The 24,202-nt window shown below is 43.4% G+C and overlaps 2 protein-coding genes across 5 annotated transcripts in view; both read left to right on the plus strand.

Annotated features, from left to right (window-relative positions):
• The first annotated feature begins 390 nt into the window (after positions 1–390).
• Positions 391–23,620, plus strand: LOC120910025 (gastrula zinc finger protein XlCGF57.1-like). 4 transcript variants are annotated; one of them, XM_040321865.1, is made up of 3 exons: positions 391–485; positions 11,003–11,144; positions 21,511–23,620. In XM_040321865.1, exons 2-3 carry the CDS (start codon positions 11,102–11,104, stop codon positions 23,298–23,300), a joined length of 1,833 nt encoding a protein of 610 aa, XP_040177799.1. In that variant the 5' UTR covers positions 391–485; positions 11,003–11,101; the 3' UTR covers positions 23,301–23,620. The 4 variants fall into 4 exon arrangements, with proteins under 4 accessions (XP_040177799.1, XP_040177798.1, XP_040177797.1 ...); XM_040321863.1 differs by lacking the exons at positions 391–485; positions 11,003–11,144 and adding exons at positions 17,624–17,655; positions 19,947–20,088; XM_040321864.1 differs by lacking the exons at positions 391–485; positions 11,003–11,144 and adding an exon at positions 1,644–1,764.
• LOC120910546 (zinc finger protein 850-like) overlaps positions 800–24,202 on the plus strand; it is a 1,103,195-nt gene continuing 1,079,792 nt past the window's right edge. The window contains 1 exon segment of the mRNA XM_040322301.1: positions 800–898. Within this exon segment, the coding sequence (XP_040178235.1) occupies positions 815–898 (84 nt within the window). The 5' untranslated portion in view covers positions 800–814.

The following is a 24,202-nucleotide window of genomic DNA, read 5'->3' on the forward strand; positions in this document are numbered from 1 at the left end:
TTTAGAAGGACACAAGGATCACAAGGATCTCTACAAGGACGTTGTGATGGAGAATCAGCCGCCCCTCACATCACCGGGTAAGAGGAGACTTTATTGTAAAGGAGAGAGCAGTACGGAGGCTCCACCTAGATCCCCCATCATCTGATAATCACATATAAACAATGTATTCAGTCAGTGTGTGTGTTTCCTACAGATGGATCCAGTAATGGGAACCCACCAGAGAGATGTCCCCGTCCTCTGTATTCCCAGCTAACAGTGGGGCCCAAACTGTATGGTGGTGCACATTATTGTAAAGGAGAGAGCAGTAAGGAGAGTCCACCTAGATCCCCCATCATCTGATAAACACATAGAAACAATGTATTCAGTCAGTGTGTGTGTTTCCTACAGATGGATCCGGTAATGGGAAGCCACCAGAGAGATGTCTCTGTCCTCTGTATTCCCGAGATTATACACAGGAAGGTCAAACCATCCCTCACCATCATCAGGTAGGTGGGACTGAGCTATTCTAAGTTATGAGAAGACATTCTTCTAAGTAATCTCTTGTTCCATTTTCCACATACATTCTATGGGGTTTAGGATGAGGAACTAAAAGACATCAAAGCTGAGATTAAAAAAGAAGAAAAAGAGATTTTGATGAGTGGAGCTCAGCAGTCTATAGAAGAGGGAGATCCTCTGTATTCCCGGGATTCCACTAAGGAAGGTCACACCATCCCTCACCATCATCAGGTAGATGGGACTGAGCAATTAGCAGTCATGTGTATTCTAAGCTATGAGATGATATTTTTCAATGTAATCTCTTGCTCCATTTTTGAAAATGTATTTCATCACCTTTGGGGTTGTGGGTGAGAGATTTCCTCCTCCTCTGTATTCCCGGGATTCCATACAGGAGGATCACACCATCCCTTTATCAGGATCAGGTAGGTGGGCATGTAGACCTAAATATAAATTCTAAGCCATGAGATTACATTTTTCTATGTAGATTCTTGTTTTAATTCTTACTTTTACAACTTTGGTTTCAACCCCTATGAACATTTTTATTGCGTTTTTTTTTTTTTTATCAATATATGTTTATTGTTTCTGTGGCTGCTAAGTTTAGTCACGTGTCATTGTGGGTCCTCTTCCTCGTTTTCTTCCAATGGGGGTGCATATTGAATGACACAGTGCTGTTCTTTGCTCCTGTAAGTCCAGGCTGATGTGATGATGTCCCACTAGAGAATGGGTCCCGGGCTTCCTAGGCTCACAGGAAATGGGCAGTAGACCTGATTTGTCTCTGCTTCAGATCAGTAACACCTGCTGGTCTTGTCCCGCCCCCAGCCTGTGACTGGACAGTGAAAAGAGAAGCAGCAGACTGATAAGCTCAACTCTCTGTCACTCTGCTCCCTCCAGCTATCAGTTCTTGTTAAAATTGCAGCACAGCTGATTGGCCCCTTGTTCTGTTTCCCCCTCTTCTGTTCAGGGAGTGCAAGAGCCCGATACCAGGTCCCATTTAGGTACTTACAGCGTTTAGATTTATTTAAGAAAAAACTTTGATTGATATATTAGGTAATGGAAAGCTGCAGTCATTTTTCTTTTATTTTAGTTGACTTTAATAGATTTGTTTTTATTATGTTGGGGTTTAGGGTGAAGAACGGATTATTATAAAAGCTGAGGTTAAAGAAGAAGAAGAAGTAGAGACGTATGTGGGGGGTGATCAGCCGTCCATGGAGGAGGTCGGGATGATTATGAAAAGTGAAGAGGAAGAAATATCTCCACCTATCCACACAAGTAAGTATAGGTACTATGGAAGAAACGAGTCACAAAAAAAAATCATAAATTTATCACATAGTTTGTAGACGCAAACCACACCACAGGAAAGGTCCATCTCCATTCCTCAATATAACGTCATGTTCCCAACAAATGAGGAGGAGATACTGTACACCATATGAAAGGTCCATCTCCATTCCTCAATATAACGTCATGTTCCCAACAAATGAGGAGGAGGGGCGAGCGCGCGCGCTCCTATTGGCTGAACGGCGAGATGACGTATAGCTACGTGATCTCGCCCAGCTGAGCCGACCTGCCGCCGTATAACTGCAAATCGAATATGACTCGAAAATTAAGCTCAACCCTAGTCACGAGCAGTTGACAGAGGATCAGCAGAGCTGGGGAGTAACTACTGAGTGGGGGATCAGCAGAGCTAAGGGAACTCCTGAACAAAGATCTGCTGAACGAGGGTACTAATAAGCTAGGGATCTAGTTTGGGGTACTACTGAGTCAGGGTTCTACTGGGACCCTTTTAAACAAATAGAAAGTCAACACACAAAGGGCATTTGCCAAGCTTCATTAAAACTTCAAAAATCATTACCAATCACCAACGTGACTTTTTTGTTAGTGACATTTTTTAGAAAAAAAATCATACCGGAGTCCATATATGATCTGTAAACTCTTTATAATTTAACAGTCAAATACAGACAATTCTATTTAGTAAAAAAAAAAACCACTAACGCGTTTTGGATAATGAAGCCTCAGTCATAACTATTTATTATTATAGAATTAGCAGATCATATATGGACTCGGTGTAAAGACTTTTTCTGATTGATTTTGGAGGGAGAACAGGAGCCCAGCTGTGAGATCGGCATTTCCACTTATTCCACCAACAGGGGGGAGGAGCTAAAACTCCAGTTATTTGTCATCTACTGAGATTTTTTATATATTTTTTCCTTCTTTTCAACAGATGGATGTGATGTGAGGAATTCCTCAGAGAGACATCTTCTATTATCTGCTGATTGTAAGTCAGAAGATAATGTCATCACACGGGATCCTCCAGGAGGAAATCCAAATACACAAAATATACATCACAGACCTTCCTGTCCGGAGACATCAATGGATCCCTCTGATCAGGGGGAATCTTCTCATCAATCACATACTATGATTGTAAATATCCATGTAAGATCTCACACTGCAGATAGACCAACAGATGCTTCTAATCCCGAGGAATCTTCCTCACCCCATGAAGGAGATCACCGAGGTGACCAATTATTCTCATGTTCAGAGTGCGGGAAATCTTTCACTCAGAAAGGATCACTTATTAGACATCAGAGAATTCACACGGGTGAGCGTCCTTATTCATGTTCAGAGTGCGGGAAATCTTTCACTCAGAAAGAAGCACTTATTGTACATCTGAAAACTCACACAGGGGAGCATCCTTATATATGTTCAGAGTGCGGGAAAACTTACACTCGGAAAGGAACACTTACTAGACACCAGAGAATTCACACGGGTGAGCGTCCTTATTCATGTTCAGAGTGCGGGAAATGTTTCACTCAGAAAGAAGCACTTATTGTACATCTGAAAACTCACACAGGGGAACATCCTTATATATGTTCAGAGTGCGGGAAATCTTTCACTCAGAAAGGAGACCTTTTTAAACATCAGAGAATTCACACAGGTGAGTGTCCTTATTCATGTTCAGTGCATGGAAAATCGTTCACTCTAAAAAAAGACCACTTGAACCATGTGACAAGTCAAACAAGTGAGCGTCCCTATTCATGTTTAGAGTGCGGGACATCTTACACCGAGAAATCAAATCTTTTGCATCATCAGAAACATCACACAGGTGACCTTCCCTATACATGTTCAGAGTGCGGGAAATGTTTCACTCATAAAGGTGGTCTTGCTAAACATCAGAGAATTCACACGGGTGAACGTCCTTATTCATGTTCAGAGTGCGGGAAAGCTTTCAAAGACAAAAGAGATCTTTCTAGACATCACAATATTCACAGTGGTGAGCGTCCTTATTCATGTTCAGAATGCAAGAAATCTTTCACTCAGAAAGGAAACCTTCTTAGACATCAGAGAGTTCACACGGGTAAATGTTCTTTTATATAAATGAGGGAAATTTTTAACTCATAAAGGACACCTTCTGAAACACCAGAGAATTCACATGGTTGAGCATCCTTATCTCATTGAGGTACACCCAATTAGGAAGTGGAGGAACTCTGCTGGGAACTATAGAGACATTGGCTGGGGTGTGAGCCACAAGCGAGTGTGATCTCTTTAATACGAGATCAATTAATCTGGTAAGCGGCAGTACATCTACTGGTGGAGGACCCTTTCTCAATCTGAGATCATTACTTTTCTTGAGGTGTTTCGTCTGTTTAAAGTCACAGATAAAACATTTTTTTGATAGCCTTCCCCAACCAGTTAGAGCAGAAACAAATTTACTCGAAAAATTATGTGAAGGAAAAACTGAGAAGGGCATCATCTCTAAAATATATCAGATATTAAATGAAACAAAATCACAGAATGTTCTACCATTTATCGCGAAGTGGGAGGAAGAGTTGGGATCCCGGGTAAATGATTTTGAGATCAATCAAATAATAACTAGGGTCCATGAAACCTCAATAAATAATGATACCAGAGAACTAAACTATAAATGCTTGGTTCGATGGTATCTTACACCAGATAAACTACATACATTTTCAGAATTTACCTCACAACAATGTTGGAGAGGGTGTGGTGAAGTTGGCTCAATGGCTCATGTTTGGTGGAAATGCACCAAAATTAAAACGTATTGGAGGGAAATAAGGAAAAAAATCCAGGAAATTACAAATAACGACCTCCCAGATGACCCTTGGGTATGCGTACTACATGGATCACGAATTCCCACAAAACAATATTTGAAAACTTTGGTCCCACAACTCTTGAACGCAGCAAAACACCAGATAGCGCGTAACTGGAAGAAAAAAGAGAGCCCCTCACTGAACGGGTGGTGTAACAGAGTAGAGGAAATTTATAATTTAGAATATTTAAGATTTAGAGATGAGGTGAACTGGGAAGAATTTGTAGAGAAATGGGAAAAGTGGAAAAAATTTAAATACACAATAAGTTTCGCTGACGCTATGGATATCTAGTGAACTAGGGGGAGACAGGTGTGTGTTTTTTTTTTTTTTTTTATTTTATTTGGACACAACTTAGATAGGCATGTACTGATAGGATTGAAGTGGGAGAGACCATCCGGGTCCAAGAGATTCCGGGAGGCCTCTCGCACATAGACAAGCGAGAACCAGGGCGCAAGGGACAGTGATATAATTAAGAAAGGGGAGCTTGGGTATAACAATGGCTCCGAAACTATCAAACTAACAAATAGATACTGGCAGGGGGGTGGGGGGGAGGGGAGGGGTAAGGATGGGTAGTTTTTTCCCACACAGATTTCGAGTGTGACATAGTTTCCCTAAAAAAATTAAAGTGAAAATGGAAATGGAGGGAAGGTAATTTTTCCTTTTTGAAATATTTAAAGAAAAGAAGAAAAGAGAAAAAAAAAAAAAAAAGGGAAAATATATATATATCAAATAAAAGATTATCATCCACTTATGATGCGATACCATAGAGGAGATGACATCGGCATGTGAAGTATGGACCAAGAGTCTGGTCCCCTCCTCGCCTAATAGATCCTTTTTATCTTTGGTGGAGTCTGAAGTGGGAAAGAAAAAAAAAAAAATAAATAAAGTCACAGATATCACATTTGGAGAGGACTCTCATATTGAAACTAACACTTGATTTTCAGAGCATTTGGACTTTTCCTATTTCGTTTTATTTAATTTCAACAATCTGTGTTTTTATCACTTTTTGTCACAACATCAGCACTGGTGTTAGTAAGTGGATTCCAGTTCCACCTCATGTGATGGTACTTTAGTTGGTTTGACACAATATCAACGGACAGGTCAGCTGTAATTTTTATTTGTTTGTTCACATTGGTCATCACATTTATCACATACACTCCATTCATTCACTATGATCATTGGAGTATATGTGATCTTAGATACCACGTTTTAGTGCACACTCATTTATTGTTTTTTATATTGCAGCATAGCTATTTTTTCTAACATTGTCCTTATATATGTTCAGAGTACGGGATATCTTGTTAACCACCACAAGGGGAGAGCTGTCGGAGAATGTAGTGTGGATGGTGGAGGAGAGCTGTCGGAGAATGTAGTGTGGATGGTGGAGGAGAGCTGTCGGAGAATGTAGTGTGGATGGTGGAGGAGAGCTGTCGGAGAATGTAGTGTGGATGGTGGAGGAGAGCTGTCGGAGAATGTAGTGTGGATGGTGGAGGAGAGCTGTCGGAGAATGTATTGTGGATGGTGGGAGGAGATCTGTCGGAGAATGTAGTGTGGATGGTGGAGGAGAGCTGTCAGAGAATGTAGTGTGGATGGTGGGAGGAGAGCTGTCGGAGAATGTAGTGTGGATGGTGGAGGAGAGCTGTCGGAGAATGTAGTGTGGATGGTGGGAGGAGAGCTGTCGGAGAATGTAGTGTGGATGGTGGAGGAGAGCTGTCACACTTCTCTTTTACATTCTCCAACTTCAGTTTATTCCCTCTGTGTCCAGCCTCCTGCTCACTCCAGCACTGCAGCCAATCACAAAGGAGGGCACTGTCTTAAAGGGCTAACATGTCCACATGCTAGCAGCCACACACCCAGTGTCCCCAGGTGATTTATCTAGTGTTTTCCATGCCTCCAAGTACTGTCACCCTTGACCCATAACTCAAGATTCCAAGTCACCTGATCGCTGTGATAGCCTCCGATTGGCTATTAGTGATCAGTCACTGTGATGACCACCCCCATGTTTTCTTTTTCTGTGAATGGAGGAGAGATACATCGGATATCTAACTGTCCTTGCACAGAAAAAATAAGTGTGTATAAATAAATGAAATAATAATAATAGATCAAGGTTTCATCTAGGTCAGTAACAGAATTTTTGTTAGTGTAAAGGTCAGAGTAATTTTTTTTTGTAGTGTTAGGATCAGTGTGTTTTAGGTAGGAATAAAACAAAGCAAAAAGTGAGTCACTTTTGATTTTATTTTTAGTACCACACAGTATTCTATACAAATGTCATTCCCGTGTTTCAGAGACGACAGCCAAACATGGCGCAGTGGCTGGAGAGTGTAGAGTATATTAATTTGGGCCTTGATCAGCAATGTATGGGGGAGAGGTTATTCAACGTTTGTTCCTGAAATAACAAGAGTGTGTTATTTCAAAGACAGCAGCCATTAATATTATATAGACTTGCTTCCCTTTATGAAAACATTTCTACTCCCCTGGGAGGACTGAAAGTAGGCCGCGGCATATGGTCTTTTTCCTTTTCTTTTCCATTTTGCATTCATTATGCCGCGTACACACGACCGTTTTTCATGACGAGAAAAGTGCAATTTTTAAAATTGGTCGTGAAAAACGGTTATGGGTGGGCTCCTGAGCATTTTTCTCGACGCGAAAAATGCCCGTTAAAAATTTAGAACCTGCCCTATTTTTTCTCGTTTTTCACCTCGTGAAAAACGGTCGTGTGTACGCTTTAACGAGGGGGGGAAAACCGTGCAGGCTCAGAATTAAGTTATGAGACGGGAGCGCTTGTTCTGGTAAAACGAGTGTTCGTAATGGAGATAGCACATTCGTCACCCTGTAACAGACTGAAAAGCACGAAGACTGAAAAGTGTGAATCGTCTCTCACCAAACTTTTACTAATGCGGTAACACAAAAGCAGCCCAAAGGGTGGCGCCATTCGAATGGAACTTCCCCTTTATAGTGCCGTCGTACGTGTTGTACGTCACCGCGCTTTGTTTGAGCATTTTTTTTCACGATCGTGTGTAGGCAAGGCCGGCTTGAGAGGAATCACTTCGAGAAAAACTTTGTTTTTTTCCATAACATGAATAACGGTCGTGTGTACGCGGCAAAACCCTTCGATATCATCCCAATTGCATAAAGGTGTTTAACTACGATTGTTCTGTTCGTATTCCTTTTGGATTTCTCTGTAATACCTGATCATTCTTCAGCCCCTGCGTGGGCGACCTATTCGCTTGCTTCTGATTTCTTATGTTGTGTCATAAAATCAATAAATACATTGAAACAAAAAACATTTGTACTTGGTAACAAAATAATTTATTAATCTCAAAGGGCATATAGGCAAAAAGACAAAAGACCACATACATTCTAAGGGGCAGATCCACGTACCTTTGCGTAATCTTCCGCCGGGCGCAGCGTATCTAAGATACACTACGCCGCCTTAACTTATTTTTTCTTTCGAATCCTCAAAGAATTTGCGCCGTAAGTTACGGCGGCGAAGTGTAACTTTGGCGGCGTAATGGCGCGCCATTCAAATCTCTGTGATGGGAGCGTGTTTTATGTAAATACGTCGTGACCCGACGTAAACAACGTTTTTTTTTTTAACTGCGCATGCGCCGTCCGTGGGGGTATCCCAGTGCGCTTGCTCGAAATTAACCCAGAACAAGCCAATGCTTCCGACGGTGACGTCATTCTACGCAAAGCCCTATTCGCGAACAACTTACGCAAACGACGTAAAAATTTAAAATTTCGACGCGGGAACGACGGCCATACTTAACATTGAGTACGCCTCATAACAGCAGCTTTAACTATATGCCGGAAAAAGCCGAACGCAAACGACATAAAAAAATGCGCCGGCCGGACGTAAGTTCGTGGATCGCCGTAACTAGCTAATTTGCATACTCGACGCGGAATTCGACGGAAACGCCTCCTAGCGGCCGCCGAAAAATTGCAGCTTAGATCCGACGGCGTACTAAGACGTACGCCTGTCGGATCTAGCAGAGATGCCGTCGTATCTTGTTTTGTGGATACAAAACAAAGATACGACGCGCAAAATTTGAAATTACGCGGCGTATCAAGAGATACGCCGGCATAATACCTTTGTGGATCTGCCCCTAAATATGGAGCCATTCATCTAACTGTCCACCCAGAGCCTCTGGTCTATAGACCAGATACATTCTAAATATAGAACTGTTTATCCAACTGTCCATCCAGAGCCTCTGGTTTATAGACCGGATACATCCTAAATATAGAGCCATTTATCCAACTGTCCATCCAGAGCCTCTGGCTTATAGAACAGATACATCCTAAATATAGAACCATTTATCCAACTGTCCATCCAGAGCCTCTGGCTTATAGAACAGATACATCCAAAATAAGGATGAGCTCTGGCGTGTTCGCACACCCCACGTGTAGAGCCCGCCAGGAAGTCAGCACTGCGCTGCGCTAATCACAGGCAGTGAGAAATTTCCCGATCTCTGCAGCCGCGCAACGGGAAATGTCTCACTGCCTGTGATTTGCGCAGCGCAGTGCTGACTTCCTGGCGGGCTCTGCACGTGGGTTACGCGAACATGCCGGAGCCCATCCTTAATCCTAAATGTAGAACCATTCATCCAACTGTCCATTCAGAGCCTCTGGTTTATAGACCGGATACATCCTAAATATAGAACTATTTATCCAACTGTCCATCCAGAGCCGCTATTTCATAGACCAGATATACTGGACTGATGCTGGGTACAGCAATCTTGGATGTGATATTAGCCGACTCAGAGATGTCACTCAAGTGAAATTCTATATCAGGCATTCCTGACCTTAGTCCTCAGTTATATTTTCCCTTAGATATAACAGCTGTCATAAATACATAGCCATTGTCATGGATTATAATCACTTGTGCAAGGTGAAGGAAATCCTGAAAACCTGTTGGAGGTAATTGAGTCAGGAGGTTGGGCAGCACTGCTCTACGGTTTTCCCCACTAGGAGTATACCTCCTGACTTAAGAATAGAGATGGGCTTTGGCATGTTCAGGATCCCGCCAGGAAGCCGACACTGCACACGGCAAATTTTAGGCAGTGAGACATTTCCTGATCCGCAGCTGCACAGATCGGGAAATGTCTCACTGCCTGTGATTAGCCGTGTGCAGTGTCGGCTTCCTACCTTACAAATCCTTTAAGAATTCTAATAAGAGGGACAACCAAGGGAGAAGAGAATCTATGGTGCTCCTGCGGGCAAAAGTGGGGGTGTGTAAGTTACACTGAATACTAAAAATTTACAGGACTCCCCCATTAATGACATTACTCTCAAGGTGGGGATCATTTCTAATTATGAGTGGAACACAGAGATAGAAAGAGTGTGATTGTACAGACACAGGAAGTGAGACCACAGCTGGGGAGGAAGTGATATACAGACAGGACAGGAGGTATCTTATGAACAGGAAGTGATGTAGGGGTCAAACAGGAAGTTCCGGGTGAAAGGTGAGTCAGGAAGAAGTAGAGAGAAGACGTTGGAAGTGGCAACAGAGGAGGTAATAAGATGGAGAATCAGCCGCCCCTCACATCACCGGGTAAGAGGAGACTTTATTGTAAAGGAGAGAGCAGTACGGAGGCTCCACCTAGATCCCCGTCATCTGATAAACACATAGAAACAATGTATTCAGTCAGTGTGTGTGTTTCCTACAGATGGATCCAGTAATGGGAACCCACCAGAGAGATGTCCCCGTCCTCTGTATTCCTGGAATTCCACACAGGAAGGTCACACCATCCCCCACCATCATCAGGTAGGTGGAAGTGAGCAACTAGAACTTAAATAAGTTGTTAAATGGTACGCTTTGAGATAACGTTCCTCTATGACATTCTTTTTCTTTTCCAAATTTGTTCTGTTATATTTGGGGTTTAGGGTGAAGAACTGAAAGACATCAAAGTTGAGGGTAAAGTAGAAAAAGAAGAGATGTTTGGGGATCAGCAGTCTATGGTAGAGGGTGATCCTCTGTATTCCCGGGATTCCACACAGGAGGATCACACCATCCCTCACCGTCATCAGGTAGATGGGACTGAGCAATTAAAATTCAAAAGCTATGAGATGCCGGTCTTGTCCCTCCCCCAGCCTGTGACTGGACAGTGAAAGGAGAAGCAGCAGACTGATAAGCTTGCTTCTCTGTCACTCTGCTTCCTCTCCCTATTGGTTCTTGTTAGAACTGCAGTGCAGCTGATTGGCTCCTTGTTCTTCTCCCCCCTCTTCCAGTCTGAGCTCTTATGTATAGGTACTGCAAGAGGCTTATACCCGGTCCCATTCAGGTACTTACACTGCTTACATTAATTAAAAAAACACTTTTAATGATATAGGGAATGCAGAGCTGCTGTAATTTTTTTTTTTTTGTTTTGTTTTAGTTGACTTTTCTATTATTTTTGGTGTAGGGTGAAGAACAGATTAATATAAAAGCTGAGGTTAAAGAAGAAGAAATAGAGACGTATGTGGGGGGTGATCAGCCATTCACGGAGGAGGTTGGGAGGACTATGAAGAGTGAACAGGAAGAAATGTTTCCACCTATCAACACAAGTAAGTATAGGCACTATGGAATAAATGGGTCACAGTCTCACTTTACGTCTGAGCATAAAGATTGTAATTTTAAGGAAAAATGTTAGCTAATTAATGGTGTTGACCAGTGGTGAAGGTTCTGTTGGCAGGGGTAGCTTGGCACTAGGAAAACACTACTAAGTGGCTGGGTCCCTAACTTAGGGCCCGCTGCAGAACAGAACCCTCCTAAAGACCATGCTTGGAACCACAGTGTGCGAGGCCTCAAAGTGCACAGGATGACATTTCTCTACATATCGACACAAGTGCAGCCACTGTGCCATCAAATGCAGTCGCTGTGCCATCAATAGCAGCCTCTGTGCCCATTAATTGCAGCCACTGTGCCCATTAATTGCAGCCACTGTGCCAACAATAGCAGCCACTGTGCCCATTAATTGCAGCTACTGTGCCAAACACAGAGGGACCCCTCCTAGGCCACCAGCATTCTCCTCTGCACTACATCTTCCACCTGACTCCCCTGCTAGCATGGCCCCACCATATTTATCCCCACTCCCAGAGGGCAGCGAGACCACAAGGAACATCCACAAAGACATGGTGGAACAGTCACTATTGGGCCCATTCACGTATGTGCAGGAGTATTGCTGTTGGTTTTGTTGGTGATACACCATATTTAAGGACTGACCTAACCACCCTGCCAGGATATTCTGCCTGGGGATTGCCCAAGTTCCCTAAAGTATGCAGATCAGCCCTCCTGGCCTCCACCCACTAACTTCTAGACGTTTCTCTAAACTTCTAGAACCAGGAGGAAGCACCAAAGACCTGCCTCTGTGGAGCCATCCAGGCTGAACTGCAGTAAACCTGACCTAATTTCTGACTCACAAATTAACCATGAGTCCTACTTACCTTTGCTGCACTAATCCAGCAGCACACTAGAGGGTGCTACATATGGAACATACCTTGTGCTAAGGTAAGGCTTTGTTCTAAAAATCAAAGAAAGCTTTCATTTTTCTGCAGTAGAAGTACATTAATGGTATATTGCAGTTCCAGCGAGGCAAACTCTGAAGGCGTTCGCATACCAAGACATTTTGGACACTTTCATGCTTTGTGGGAACAGTTTGGGGATGGCCCCTTCCTGTTCCAACATGACTGCCCACCAGTGCACAAAGCAAGGTCCATAAAGACATGGATGAGTGAGTTTGGGGTGTAGGAACTTGACTTTCACAGAGTCCTGACCTCAAGAGCGGAGTCTTCTCGTCCACATCAGTACCTGAGCTCATAAATATGCTTCTGGAAGAACATTCCCATAGACACACTCCTAAACCTTGTGAACAGCCTTCCCAGAAGAGTTGAAGCTGTTATAGCTGAAAAGGGTGGGCCAACTCAATATTGAACACTATGGACTAAGACTGGGATGCCATTAAAATGAATGTGTATGTGAGAGAAATTCACCTAAGACCACACTCTGGGTCAAGTTGAGAAGTTTTCTTTATTGAATCTTACGAGGAGACAAGTTACAACAAAAGGATATATATTTGCCTATTGGTTCTGACTGCCTGCCACCCGTGCAATAGGGCGGCATAGACAGTCAGCCTGCTAGACACCTATCTGAACAGATAATTGCCCACTGGTTCTGATCTCTATGACCTGTGCAATAGGGCAGCATACATAGAGTTCAGCCTTATGAGCTCCTGTCTGACTTGTCTGTCTAACAATTGTAAAACTTGCATTTATATACCTTTACAATCCCTACCTTAGCCACTTCTCCTTGATAGGATTGGTTGCTAAGATCTACGTCAATGTAACACCTGTCCTACAACCAGACGAACTTAATTATTCCCAGAATTCCTATATGTTCATTAAAGTGATTTATAACTGGTTTTGTCCAATTAAAAACACATGTGTAGAGACAGTCTGGCACCCAACTGTGTTAGATCAAACCCTCCTCATCCTGATAAGATTCCACCAACTTCAAGGATAACAGATTTATGACTTTGGGAGAATGAACTTTCAATAACCCCACCTTATGCGTTATGTCTTACTATATAATCCTTTATGTACGTATTCATATATTAGTTCCACGTAAAGGTACTGTATCGTTTACATTATATATATATACATATATACACAAAGCCAACTACTTTATTCAATATGGTCTAATTATTAATTATCACTTTATCAGTGGAAAGGCAGATGTCCCAATACTTTTGACAATGTAGTGTATATATGACCCCTGCATATTGATCCTTCTACCAGAGGGAGAACGTCCCCATCTTCCTGCACACAGAGCAATAATGTTAATGCACATGGGGTGATTAGGGTGTGCCCAGTTACATCCGGCACACCCCTATGAGGGAGGTAAAGCTAAAACTCCAGTTACTTGTGAACTTCTTACAATTTTTTTTTCACATTTCTTTCCAACAGATGGTGGTGATGTGAGGAATTCCTCGGAGAGACCTCTTCTATTATTATTGTGCTATAGTAATGTCATCACACAGGATCCTCCAGGGGGAAATCCAAATACACAAAATATACATCACAGACCTTCCTGTCCGGAGACATCAATGGATCCCTCTGATCAGGGGGAATCTTCTCATCAATCACATACTATGATTGTAAATATCCATGTAAGATCTCACACTGCAGATAGATCAACAGATCCTTCTAATCCCGAGGAATCTTCCTCACCCCATGAAGGAGATCCCCGAGGTGACGATCTATTCCCATGTTCAGAGTGCGGGAAAGGTTTTTTTTACTTACGAGACCTTGCTAAACATGAGAAAATTCACATTCAAGAGAGTTCCTATCCATGTTCAGAGTGCGGGAAATCTTTCACCAAGAAAGGACAACTTATTCGGCACCAGAGAGTTCACACAGGTGATCGTCCTTATTCATGTTCAGAGTGCGGGAACTCTTTCCGACAAAAACATAATCTTGTTAGACACCAGAGTATTCACACGGGTGAGCACCCTTATTCATGTTCAGAGTGTGGGAAATATTTCACTAAGAAAGAAAGCCTTGTGCAACATCAAAGAACTCACACGGGGGAGCGTCCTTATTCATGTTCAGAGTGCGGGAAATCTTTCAATCATAAACAAAACCTTGTTAAACATCAGAGAATTCACATTGGTGAGCGTCCTTTTTCATGTTCAGAGTGTGGTAGATCTTTCACTCAGAAAGGAAACCTTATGCGACACCAGAAACGTCACACTGGTGAGTGTCTCTTTTCATGTTCAGAGTGCGGGAAATCTTTCACCAAGAAAGGACAACTTATTCAGCACCAGAAATTTCACACTGGTGAACATCCCTATTCATGTTCAGAGTGCGGGAAATCTTTCAGTGATAAAGGACAACTTTCTAAGCATCAGAGAATTCACAGGGGCGTGCGCCCTTATTCGTGTCCAGAGTGCGGGAAAGCTTTTCAGAAGAAAGATGGTCTTCTTAATCATCACAGAATTCACACAGGTGAGCGCCCTTATTCATGTTTAGAGTGTGGGAAATCTTTCTCTTGTAAAGGATACCTTGTTAAACATCAGAGAGTTCACATGGGTGAGCGTCCTTATTCATGTTCAGATTGCGGGAAATCTTTCATTTATAAAGGTGGTCTTGTCATGCATCAGAGAATTCACACAGGTGAGCATCCCTACTCATGTTCCGAGTGCGGAAAATCTTTCACTAGGAAACACAGTCTTATTGAACATCAGAGAATTCACACGGGTGAGCATCCCTTTTCATGTTCAGAGTGCGGGAAATCTTTCACTCATAAAGGAGTCCTTGTTAACCATCAAAAAATTCACACAGGTGAGTGTCCCTATTCCTGTTCAGAGTGCGGGAAATCTTTCACTCATAAAGGAGTCCTTGTTCAACATCAGAGAATTCACACCGGTGAGCGTCCTTATTCATGTTCAGAGTGCAAGAAATCTTTTATTCATAAAGGGGACCTTGCTAAACATCAGAGAACTCACACGGGTGAGCGTCCGTTTTTATGTTTAGAGTGCGGGAAATCTTTCACTCGTAAAGGACACCTTGTTGAACATCAGAAAATTCACACGTGCGAGCGTCCTTAGTCATGTTCAGAGTGCGGGAAATCTTTCACTTATAAAGGAGGCCTTGTTAAACATCAGAGAATGCATACGGGTGAGTGTCCTTTCTCATGTTCAGAGTGTGAATCTTTACTTAGGAAAAATTATCTTGCTGAACATCGGAAAATTCACACAGGTGAACGTACTTATTCATGTTACAAGTGCAGAAAATATTTCACTAGGAAAGGAAACCTTGTGCAACACCAGAGAATTCACACGGGTGAACGTCCTTATTCATGTTCAGAGTGCGGGAAATCTTTTTATAAGAAAAATAATCTTGTTAAACACCAGAAAATCCAGTGTAGTGTGGATAGTGAAAGGAGAGCTGTAAGAGAATGTAGTGTGGCTAGTGGGAGGGACAAATGCCAGAAAATATAGTAAGGACAGTAGGGGGACCTATCATAGAATGGGCGGACAGTGAGAGGACATCTGATATATGAATATGATATATGAATGGTGAGAAAGAAGGGATTCCTTCAAAACATGTTACAGCCCCGCTTTACACCAGCTTGTAGAGGTTACCATGAGGCACCTGTCAAAACAGATTCTTGTGATGCCGGGCAGAGGGTCCTGGACCCTGACATTCCTGCACACAGCCTTGCTTTTTTATTCATCTTGCTCATTCCTACTACCCATGCTGATTTTCAAGAATTTTAACTGAAGTGTGCTGTATTTTTCTCCCAATAAATATATATTGTCATGTCAATAAGGATCATGTGCTACTGTTTTCTTGTTGTCGGTGAATGTAGTGTGGATGGTGGGGGAGAGCTGTCGGAGAATGTAGTGTGGATGGTGGGAAGAGAGCTGTCGGAGAATGTAGTGTGGATGGTGGAGGAGATCTGTCGGAGAATGTAGTGTGGATGGTGGAGGAGAGCTGTCGGAGAATGTAGTGTGGATGGTGGAGGAGCGCTGTCGGAGAATGTAGTGTGGATGGTGGAGGAGAGCTGTCGGAGAAAGCTGTAGTGTGGATGGTGGAGGAGAGCTGTCGGAGAAAGCTGTAGTGTGGATGGTGGGGGAGAGCTGTTGGAGAATGTAGTGTGGATGGTGGAGGAGAGCTGTCGGAGAATGTAGTGTGGATGGTGGAGGAGAGCTGTCGGAGAATGTAGTGTGGATGGTGGAGGAGAGCTGTCGGAGAAAGCTTTAGTGTGGATGGTGGGGGAGAGCTGTCGGAGAATGTAGTGTGGATGGTGGGAGGAGAGCTGTCGGAGAATGTAGTGTGGATGGTGGAAGGAGAGCTGTCGGAGAATGTAGTGTGGATGGTGGGAGGAGAGCTGTCGGAGAATGTAGTGTGGATGGTGGAGGAGAGCTGTCGGAGAATGTAGAGTGGATGGTGGAGGAGATCTGTCGGACAATGTAGTGTGGATGGTGGAGGAGAGCTACCAGAGATTATAATATTGATGGAGGAGATGGAGCTCTTGAAGAACGTATTGGGGGTTATTTACGAAAGGCAAATCCACTTTGCACTGCAAGTGCAGTCGCACTATTAGATTAACATGTCCACATGCTAGCAAGGGGAAAGGGAATAGCCGTTCCAGGTGGGAACCCAGACGAACATCCACCATTATAAACCCAAGCACACAATGCGTATCTGTAGAGACTCATATGCACAAACGTTACCTGGTAACAACGGTGTAGTGTGGATGGTGGGGAAGAGAGCTGTCGGAGAATGTAGTGTGGATGGTGGGGGGGGAGCGAGCTCTCGGAGAATGTAGTGTGGATGGTGGGAGGAGATCTGTTGGAGAATGTAGTTTGGATGGTGGAGAAGAGCTACCAGAGATTATTATATTGATGGAGGAGGTGGAGCTCTTGAAGAACATATTGGGGGTTATTTACGAAAGGCAAATCCACTTTGCACTGCAAGTCCACATGCTAGCAAGGGAAAAGGGAATAGCCGCTCCAGATGGGAACCCAGACGAACATCCACCATTATAATCCCAAGCATGCAATGCGTATCTGTAGAGACTGATATGCACAAACGTTTCCCGGTAACAACAGTATTCCTTCAGGAGACAGTACACACACACACACACGTGTTCTCCCCTAAACGTAGCTGAGCTTTTCTATATATGATATCTACCCAAAAATGGCCGACCAAATCCCCAGAGGTTTGCTTGTCCTATCAGGACACCAGGCTTCTCCAAAATGGTGCTGGAGACATTTATAGAGGCCAAACAGCTCTAAACATATATGCACAAAATCATATCAAATTGGCTGAAAAGGGAGTATATACACTTGCTAACCCACTTCCTCTTGCAGCCAGCTAGGCTGCCCTGCACTACGGCTTCCTACAGACACAAGAAGTGATACCACAGCTGGGGAGGAAGTGATGTCAGGTGGCAATAGAAAGTGAGGTATCTTATGAACAGGAAGTGATGTAGAGGTTAAACAGGAAGTTCCGGGTGAAAGGTGAGTCAGAAAGAAGTAGAGAGAAGACGTTGAACGTGGCAGCATTGGAGGTAATAAGATATTATATTAGATTTGCACCCAGTAACCCCCGTCATGTCCGTCCTCTTCCTCCATAGTCACTGTGATGACTTTTATCTCTAGCAGATGATGATAAACACATATATAGTGTATATTATAGTTAATACAGTAACTATGGTCTGCAAACTGTTGGTACTTTATAAATCATGTATAATAATAATACAGAAATATTACCTATATACTGTATAGAGTCATGTATTCCACGTGACTCTATACAGTATATGGTCGTCAGTGACACTGTCACTGACGACCATGTCACTTGTAGCCACACCCCCAAACAGTTAGAATCACTTATTAGGGAACACTTAACCCCTGCAGCGCCACCTAGTGGTTAACCCCTTCACTTCCAGTGTAATTTTTACAGTAACCAGTGCATTTTTATAGCACTGACCGCTGAAAAATTAAAATGGTGTCAAAAGTGTCTGCTGTGTCCGCCATAATGTCACAGTCACGATTAAAATCGCTGATCACCGCCTACTAGTAAAAAAAATAAAAATGATTAATAAAAATACACAAGCAGGTTATCGGCTCTCTTCTCCTCTCCTCGTGCTGTCAGCATGAGGAAAGGAGCGCCCATAACAGGCTTCTGTTAACATCCGTTATCAGCTGTGATTGGACACAGCTGATCACGTGGTCAAAAGCCCCTGATTGACCTCGATCGCAGAGCGCGCCTCTCACGCACTGCAGCGGGTGCCATCACGGGAGGCCCTCATATGACAAACAAAATTGACGTCCTTTTTTTCCCACAAATAGAGCTTTCTTTTGGTGGTATTTGATCACCTCTGCGGTTTTTATTTTTTGTGCTATAAACAAAAATAGAGCGACAATTTTGCAAAAAAAAAACAATATTTTTAACTTTTTGCTATAATAAATATCCCCCAAAATTATATTTGAAAAAAAAAAATGTTTTTTTCTCAGTTTAGGCCGATACGTATTCGTCTACATATTTTCGGTAAAAAATTGTTTATAGCATCTACAAAATAGGGCATAGTTTTATGGCATTTTTATTAATTTTTTTTTTTTACTAGTAATGACGGCGATCAGCGATTTTTATTGTGACTGCGACATTATGGCGGACACATGGGACACTTTTGACACCATTTTGGGACCATTGTCATTTTTTACAGCGATCGGTGCTATACAAATACACTGATTACTGTAAAAATGACACTGGCAGTGAAGGAGTTAACCTGTAGGGGGCGCTGAAGGGGTTAAGTGTGACCTAGGGAGTGCTTCTTACTGTGTGGGGGCGTGGCTTGGCATGACACGTCACTGATCGTCGTTGCTGATGACAGGGAACAGACGATCTGTGACAGTGTCAGCTAGGAAGAATAGGGAGAAGTTTGTTTACACTTACCTCTCCCCATTCTTCAACTCTGTGACCCGATCGCGGGACACCGGCAGCGATTGGGTCACGCGGGCGCGGTCACGGAGCTTCCAACAGGGTCGCGAGCACGGCCCATGGCTTGCAACTTAAAGGGGATGTATATAAACGCCCATATGCGCAGCCGTGCCATTTTGTCGACGTATTTAGTCGTGCGTCAGTCGGCAAGCTGTTAAATACCACCAAAAGAAAGTTATATTTGTGTAAAAATAAAATAAAAATAATGATAAAAATTTAGTAGAGTGTTGCATGACCGCTCAATAGTCATCCAAAGTGCAAAAGCTCTGAAAGCTGAAACCTGGCCTGGGCAGGAAGGGGCTAAAAATGCCTGATAGGCAAGTGGTTAAAGAGGAAGTAAACCCTCTAACATTTTTTTTTTAAACCCTGCAAGAAAAAGCATACTGGCTCATCATGTGGCACTTATCTGAAAACAAAGCCCCCAAAGTGATCCTCGATCCCCTTCCGCTGCCATGTCCCTCGGAGCTTCTACCTGGTATCGCCGCTCTGACGCTGTGATTGGCTGGAGCGGCGATGACGTCACTCCTGCGTGTGGGACCGGCATAATCCTGGCATTCCGAATGGTATCCCATTCAGAATGCCGGGACACTCAGCGCACCGTAGACATCGGTGTAGAGTTTTCTGAAAATATCCCCTTAACCGTGTAGGTTAAGGAGATTTTTCTTGCATCTACAGGAAAGACTTAATCTAGGCTTACCCGTAGGTGCAAGTTGTCAAAATGGGTTTACAACCACTTTAATTTAAAAAATATATATATTTTTTAATTATGTAGTAGGGAAAGCAGAGCTGCTGTCGTTTGTGTCTTTTATATCTGCATTGAGTGACTTTTTAATAGATGTTTTCTATTATTTTGGGGTTTAGGGTGAAGAACGGTTTAATTTAAACTTTGAGATTAAAAAGGAAGAAGTAGAGATGTATGTGAGGGGTGATCAGCTGACCACGGAGGAGGTCGGGATGACTATGAAGAGTGAACAGGATGAAATGTCTCCGCCTATCAACACGAGTAAGTATAGGCACTATGGAAGAAACGGGTCACAATCTCATTTTACTTCTGAGTATAAGCATTGTAGTTTTAAGTAAAAATATTGGATCTTAAATGGTGGTGACGAGCGGTGAAGGCAAGGGTACCGTGGCACTAGACGAATACTACTGAGCAGCTGTGTCCATATATTTGGGCCCGCTGCAGAACAGAACCCTCTTAGAGACCACGCTTGGAACGAAGGTGTATAAGGCCTCGAAAAGTGAACAGGATGACATTTCTCCTCTTATCAACACAAGTATAGGCACTATGGAAGAAACAGGTCACAGTCTCATTTTACTTCTGAGTATAACGATTTCTAGTTTAAGGAAAAGCTGTTGACAATTAATGTTGGAGGACAGTGTTGAAGGTTCTGTTGGCAGGGGTAGCTTGGAACTAGGCAAACACTACTAAGTGGCTGGTTCCCTAACTTAGGGCCCACTGCAGAACAGAACCCTCCTAGAGAACGAGCCTGGAACCACAGTGAACAGGATGACATTTCTCCACCTATTGCCACACGTAAGTATAGGCACTATGGAAGAAACAGGTCACAATCTCATTTTACTTCTGAGTATAAGCATTGTAGTTTTAAGTAAAAATGTTGGATCTTAAATGGTGATGACCAGTGGTGAAGGTAAGGGTACCGTGGCACTAGACCAGGGGTCTCCAAACTGTGGCCCGAGGGCCGGATGTGGCCCTTTGCTCGCCTTTATCCGGCCCTTGGGTACTATTCCTCCCACTGACACCAACAATGGGGCCCTATTTCTTCCACTGTTACCAATGATGGGATACTATTCCTTCTACTAAGAGGGACACTACTCCTCCTATTCACCACCAACCCTAAGGCCATATTTATTCTCGCTGATGCAGGCCCCCGGACATTTCTACCCTGCTAGCCACAATCCAGCCCTCCTAAAGCCTGAAGGACAAACTGGCCATTTGTTTTAAAAGTTTGGAGACCCCAGCACTAGACGAACACTACTAAGCAGCTGTGTCCATATATTTGGGCCCACTGTAGAAGGTGTTCCAGGCCTCGAAAAGTGAACAGGATGAAATGTCTCCACTTATCAACACAAGTATAGGCACTATGGAAGAAACAGGTCACAGTCTCATTTTAGTTCTGAATATAAAGATTTTAGTTTACGGGAAAATGTTATATAATTAGCAGATCATCACCCCATCCCATTGGCAGGTGCGAAAAGGTTAAATATACAGGATGTTTGTCTAGTAAGGAGGGCGTAATAGGTTATTTCACATAGGGAGATGATGCTAATGCACATGGGGAGATTAGGGTGTGTCCAGGCACCTCCGGCACACCCTGTGCACATGATTATGAGGGAGGAGGAGCTAAAACTCCAGTTATTTTATAAACGTACAATTTATTTTTTTCACATTTCTTTCCAACAGATGGATGTGATGTGAGGAATTCCTCGGAGAGACATCTTCTATTATCTGCTGATTGTAAGTCAGAAGATAATGTCATCACACAGGATCCTCCAGGAGGAAATCCAAATACACAAAATATACATCACAGACCTTCCTGTCCGGAGACATCAATGGATCCCTCTGATCAGGGGGAATCTTCTCATCAATCACAGACTATGATTGTAAATATCCATGTAAGATCTCACACTGCAGATAGATCAACAGAACCTTCTAATCCCGAGGAATCTTCCTCACCCCATGAAGGAGATCACCGAGGTGACAAGCTATTCTCATGTTCAGAGTGCGGGAAATCTTTCTCTCGGAAAGGTAATCTTGGTAAACACCAGAAACACCACACGGGTGAGCGTCCTTATTCATGTTCAGAGTGTGGGAAATCTTTCACTCAAAAAGCGGCCCTTGTTACACATTTTAGAATTCACACGGGTGAGCGTCCTTATTCATGTTCAGAGTGCGGGAAATCTTTCTCTCAGAAAGATAATCTTGATAGACACCAGAAACGCCACACGGGTGAGCGTCCTTATTCATGTTCAGACTGTGGGAAATCCTTCAGTGAAAAAGATAGTCTTGTTAGACACCAGAGAATTCACACGGGGGAGCGTCCCTATTCATGTTCAGAGTGCGAGAAATCTTACACTCAAAAAGCAGCCCTTGTTGCACATTTTAGAATGCACACAGGAGAACGTCCTTATTCATGTTCAGAGTGCGAGAAATCTTTCAGTCAGAAAGGGGCCCTTGTTAAACACCAGAGAATTCACACAGATGAGCGCTGTTATTCATCTTCAGAGTGTGGGAAATCTTTCACTCATCAAGGAACCCTTGATAGACACCAGAGAATTCACACGGGTGAGCGTTCGTATTCATGTTCAGAGTGCGGGAAATCTTTCACTCATAAAGGAAGCCTTGTTGAACATCAGAGAATTCACACGGGTGAGCGTCCTTATTCATGTTCAGAGTGCGGGAAATCTTTCACTCATAAAGGAGACCTTGTTAAACATCAGAGAATTCATACAGGTGTGCGTCCCTATTCATGTTCAGATTGTGGGAAATCTTTCATTCATAAGGGAGACCTTGCTAAACATCAGAGAATTCACACCGGCGTGCGTCCTTATTCATGTTCAGAGTGCGGGAAATCTTTTATTCTTAAAGGAGGCCTTGTTGAACACCAGAAAATTCACACGGGTGAGCGTCCTTATGCATGTTCAGAGTGCGGGAAATGTTTCACTCAGAAAGCAACACTTGCTGAACACCAGAGAATTCACACGGGTGAGCGTCCTTTTTCTTGTTCAGAGTGCGGGAAATGTTTCACTCAGAAAGGAAAACTTGCTGAACACCAGAAACTTCACACGGGTGAGCGTCCTTATTCATGTTCAGAGTGCGGGAAATGTTTCACTCAGAAAGGAAAACTTGCTGAACACCAGAGAATTCACACGGGTGAGCGTCCTTATTCATGTTCAGAGTGCGGGAAATGTTTCACTCAGAAAAGAAAACTTGCTGAACACCAGAAAATTCACACAGGTGAGCGTCCTTATTCATGTTCAGAGTGCGGGAAATGTTTCACTCAGAAAGGAAACCTTGCTGAACACCAGAGAATTCACACGGGTGAGCGTCTTTATTCATGTTCAGAGTGCGGAAAATCTTTCTGTAAGAAAGATTATCTTGTAAAACACCAGAAAATCCAGTGTAGTGTGGGCATTGGCAGGAGAACTGTATGTAGTGTGGATAGTGTGCTGGGGACAACTGCCAAAAAATAGTGAGGACAGTGGGGGGATCTATCGTAGAATGGGCGGACAGTGGGAGGTAGGGGATTCCTTTAAAACATATTACTGCCCCGTAGAGGTCACCACAAAGGCATTAGGCAAAGGCACAGAATATCGTTGATTGGCGGACTTTTTGACAACAGTCAAAGCAGATTCCTGTGATACCAGCCAGAGGAATTGGAGCTGATGTTCCTGCACACAGCCTTGCTTTTTATTCATCTTGGACGTTCCTGCTACCCATGCTGATTTTAAAGAATTTAACTGTATGTGTGCTATTTTGTTCTCTCAATAAATGTATTTTGTCATGTTAATGAGGATTATATACTCCTGTTTTCTTGTTGTCAGAGAATGTAGTGTGGATGGTGGGGGAGAGCTGTCAGAGAATGTAGTGTGGATGGTGGAGGAGAGCTGTCGGAGAATGTAGTGTGGCTGGTGGGAGGAGAGCTGTCGGAGAATGTAGTGTGGATGGTGGAGGAGATCTGTCGGAGAATGTAGTGTGGATGGTGGAGGAGATCTGTCGGAGAATGTAGTGTGGATGATGGTGGAGAGCGGTCGGAGAATGTAGTGTGGATGGTGGAGGAGAACTGTTGGAGAATGTAGTTTGGATGGTGGAGGAGAGCTGTCGGAGAACGTAGTGTGGATAGTGAGAGGAGAGCTGTCGGAGAATGTAGTGTGGATGGCGGAGGAGAGCGTTCGGAGAATGTAGTGTGGATGGTGGGGGGACGGGATCTGCTAGACAATGTAGTGTGGATAGGGGAGGAGAGCTGTCGGAGAATGTAGTGTGGATGGTGGAGGAGAGCTGTTGGAGAATGTAGTGTGGATGGTGGGAGGAGAGCTGTCGGAGAATGTAGTGTGGATGGTGGAGATCTGTCGGAGAATGTAGTGTGGATGGTGGA

The sequence above is a fragment of the Rana temporaria genome, chromosome 8 (assembly GCF_905171775.1).
Source record: "Rana temporaria chromosome 8, aRanTem1.1, whole genome shotgun sequence".
Lineage (NCBI taxonomy): Eukaryota > Metazoa > Chordata > Amphibia > Anura > Ranidae > Rana > Rana temporaria.